The sequence below is a fragment of the Nelusetta ayraudi genome, unplaced genomic scaffold (assembly GCF_046127955.1).
Source record: "Nelusetta ayraudi isolate G7.1 ecotype Tasmania unplaced genomic scaffold, CSIRO-AGI_Nayr_v1 ptg000224l, whole genome shotgun sequence".
In the NCBI taxonomy this organism is placed as follows: Eukaryota; Metazoa; Chordata; class Actinopteri; order Tetraodontiformes; family Monacanthidae; genus Nelusetta; species Nelusetta ayraudi.
In genome coordinates this window covers 57,501-59,859 of record NW_027466273.1, presented here as the reverse complement: position 1 = coordinate 59,859, position 2,359 = coordinate 57,501, and the positions used below count along the sequence as shown (strand labels likewise).

Here is a 2,359-nt window from a genome sequence, read left to right as displayed (position 1 = left end):
GTGAAGCTTGACAGGCCAGACTGAGACAGTTTGGAGGAGCACAGAGGAGAGGTAGAAGAGGATGTAGCGATGAAGAGGACGTGAAGTTAGCTGGTGTGAGATAGGAAGGATGCAGAGGACTGGAGGGTTGGATGGAGGCAGCTGATTGGCTGTGGAGACCCCTGGAAGGAACCGCCCAAAGAAAAAGAGGAGGCGGCTTCCGATAAGTTGCGTCACTGTGAGATTTCATCTGACAGTCCACAAACAGTACATGAGCCTGAGACCAGTGTGTCATGTAAATGGAAATACTTTATTTCACTATTACACAATAACAAGCTTGGATTGAAATAAAGAAAAGGAAATTACAGAAGAAGAGAAATGGAACAAAATGCTACAAAGCACCACATAGTAAAGACCACTTGGAAATGTGGGCAAAAAAAAACCAAAGAAACCCAAAGGAACCTTCTTCTAACTGCCTTTACTCTACCTAGCGTATCGACATCTTCATCATCGTCCTCACCATCATCATCATCATCATCATCATCACCACTGAGACTTATTTTAGAAAATTTGCAAAGAAAAAAGAGTTGGACACCAAGCACAGTCATGCCAGTAATAGTTAATATTTTACAGAATGATGGCGCAATGCTTTTGGAGGTGGTGTGTGTGTGTGTGTGTGTGTGTGTGTGTGTGTGTGTGTGTGAGTATGCGTATGTTTGTGTGCCTGTGTTTGTGTGTGTGGGGGTGATCCTCGCTTGAGGCGATATGTGTCGGGGGGATGATTGGGGTGTGGCGGGGCTAGAGTGGGCGGGGTCAGATGAGCAGGGCTAGCTAGAGGGGGCGGGGCCTTCTCTTGCTTGGTAAGGACTTGCAATGCGGCGTGAAGAAGCTCTGAGGAGGCAGACGAGGGCCACGCAGGCATTTGGGGGGAAATAAAATGAAAAAGAAAAAGAAAAAGCAACCACGGCTGAACGGTGCAGCAGCGGCAGGGACCACATGGGGGCGCCGTAAGAAGGTTCAAGAAATCAGCAGAAATACCTGAACGCCCAAGTTTGTACAAATGTCCGTGTGCGACTCTGAGGGAGTCGATGCCGTCCGTCTGGGTGAGCAGGCGGAAATCAATCAATCAATCAATCAATAAATCAATAAATAAATCCTTGCAATGCAAACCTACTGCTGACCCAACGCCTGTGGAGGACAGTGAGGAGACACAGGGGGCGGTGTTTGTCTTTCTTCATTTTTTGTTGTTTTTTTTTTTTTTTCGTTTTCAATTTTAACTTTTTTTTTTTTCTACACAGAGAAGACTGAACAGGTGCCGTCCGGGGACCGCCCAGGGACCGCCCAGGGACCGCCGGGACTAAAGGCACAGGGGGTCCACTGAGCAACAGATGTGTCCGTTCTGGGTGAAGAGAAGGAAGAGAAGGAGGAGAAGGAGGAGAAGGAGATTTTTAATTGGATTTTCACAAGCAAATTCACAAATTTGATGAAATTCTTTTCACTGAGATACAATAAAAAGAATAAGGTGCTTTTAAAAAAAAGAAAGAAAGCAAAATATAGGAAGAGAAGGAAAGTTGATGCGATTGCAGTGAGGAGGAGTGCCGCCAGGCCCCCAGACTCCAAGCCATGGGAGGGCGCCATAGAGCCTGCAGCACTGCAGAACTCCCATGAGGCATCAGGACGCCTGAGCCAATCAAAAGGGGCTGAGACACAGCAGCAATTTACAATGCTCATATCAAACGCTTTGCTGCTGATCCTCTGGCCATTCTAATATTTCTGAAAGACTAAAAGGCCATGAGTGACAAATCTACAATAGAAAGGTTTGCTGTGTACCAGGTGTGAGGTCACAGTCGTCCTGTCAGCTGCTTTACAGGCCTCCATCTTTCAATTGCAGTCTATGAGAAAAATGCTTTTTGGGCCCATTGGATTTTCTTTGCTGCAGTACCTCACGTGGCCACCCCTTTATTGCCAGTTCGGTATGATCAGTAGCAGGCTGCTCACTGTGAGCAACGTTAGCCACGTTAGCCACGTTAGCTCCTCGATTCCCATTCATTTCCTTGCAAAAAAATTGCAAGCCTTTAAAAATCCCTTTGACAAACCACCAGGGGGCAGAACCACAAAGACTTCCCTTTTCATTTTATTGCATATTTTTCTCCACCTTGGGTTCACCGTCAGCAATTTGCTATTTTTTCTTTTTGTTTTTCTAAACACGAGTGATGTCCGACTTTCTCACCGATATCCAATATCCCAATATTGTCCAACTCCTAATTTCCGAAACCGATATCAACCGATACCGATATATGCAATGGTGGAATGAACACTTTATGGCTGATTTGTATTGTGACGTCCCGCATGATGTGGTCAGTTATGAATGAGTTATTTT

The 2,359-nt window shown here is 45.7% G+C and overlaps 1 protein-coding gene across 1 annotated transcript in view; it reads right to left on the bottom strand.

Annotated features, from left to right (window-relative positions):
• Positions 1-1,291: 1,291 nt before the first annotated feature.
• Positions 1,292-2,359, bottom strand: part of LOC142881921 (protein kinase C-binding protein NELL2a-like) — a 57,835-nt gene continuing 56,767 nt past the window's right edge. Inside the window, exon 11 of the mRNA XM_076016378.1 lies at positions 1,292-1,378. Within this exon, the coding sequence (XP_075872493.1) occupies positions 1,337-1,378 (42 nt within the window). The 3' untranslated portion in view covers positions 1,292-1,336. The remainder of the gene's footprint in view (positions 1,379-2,359) is intronic.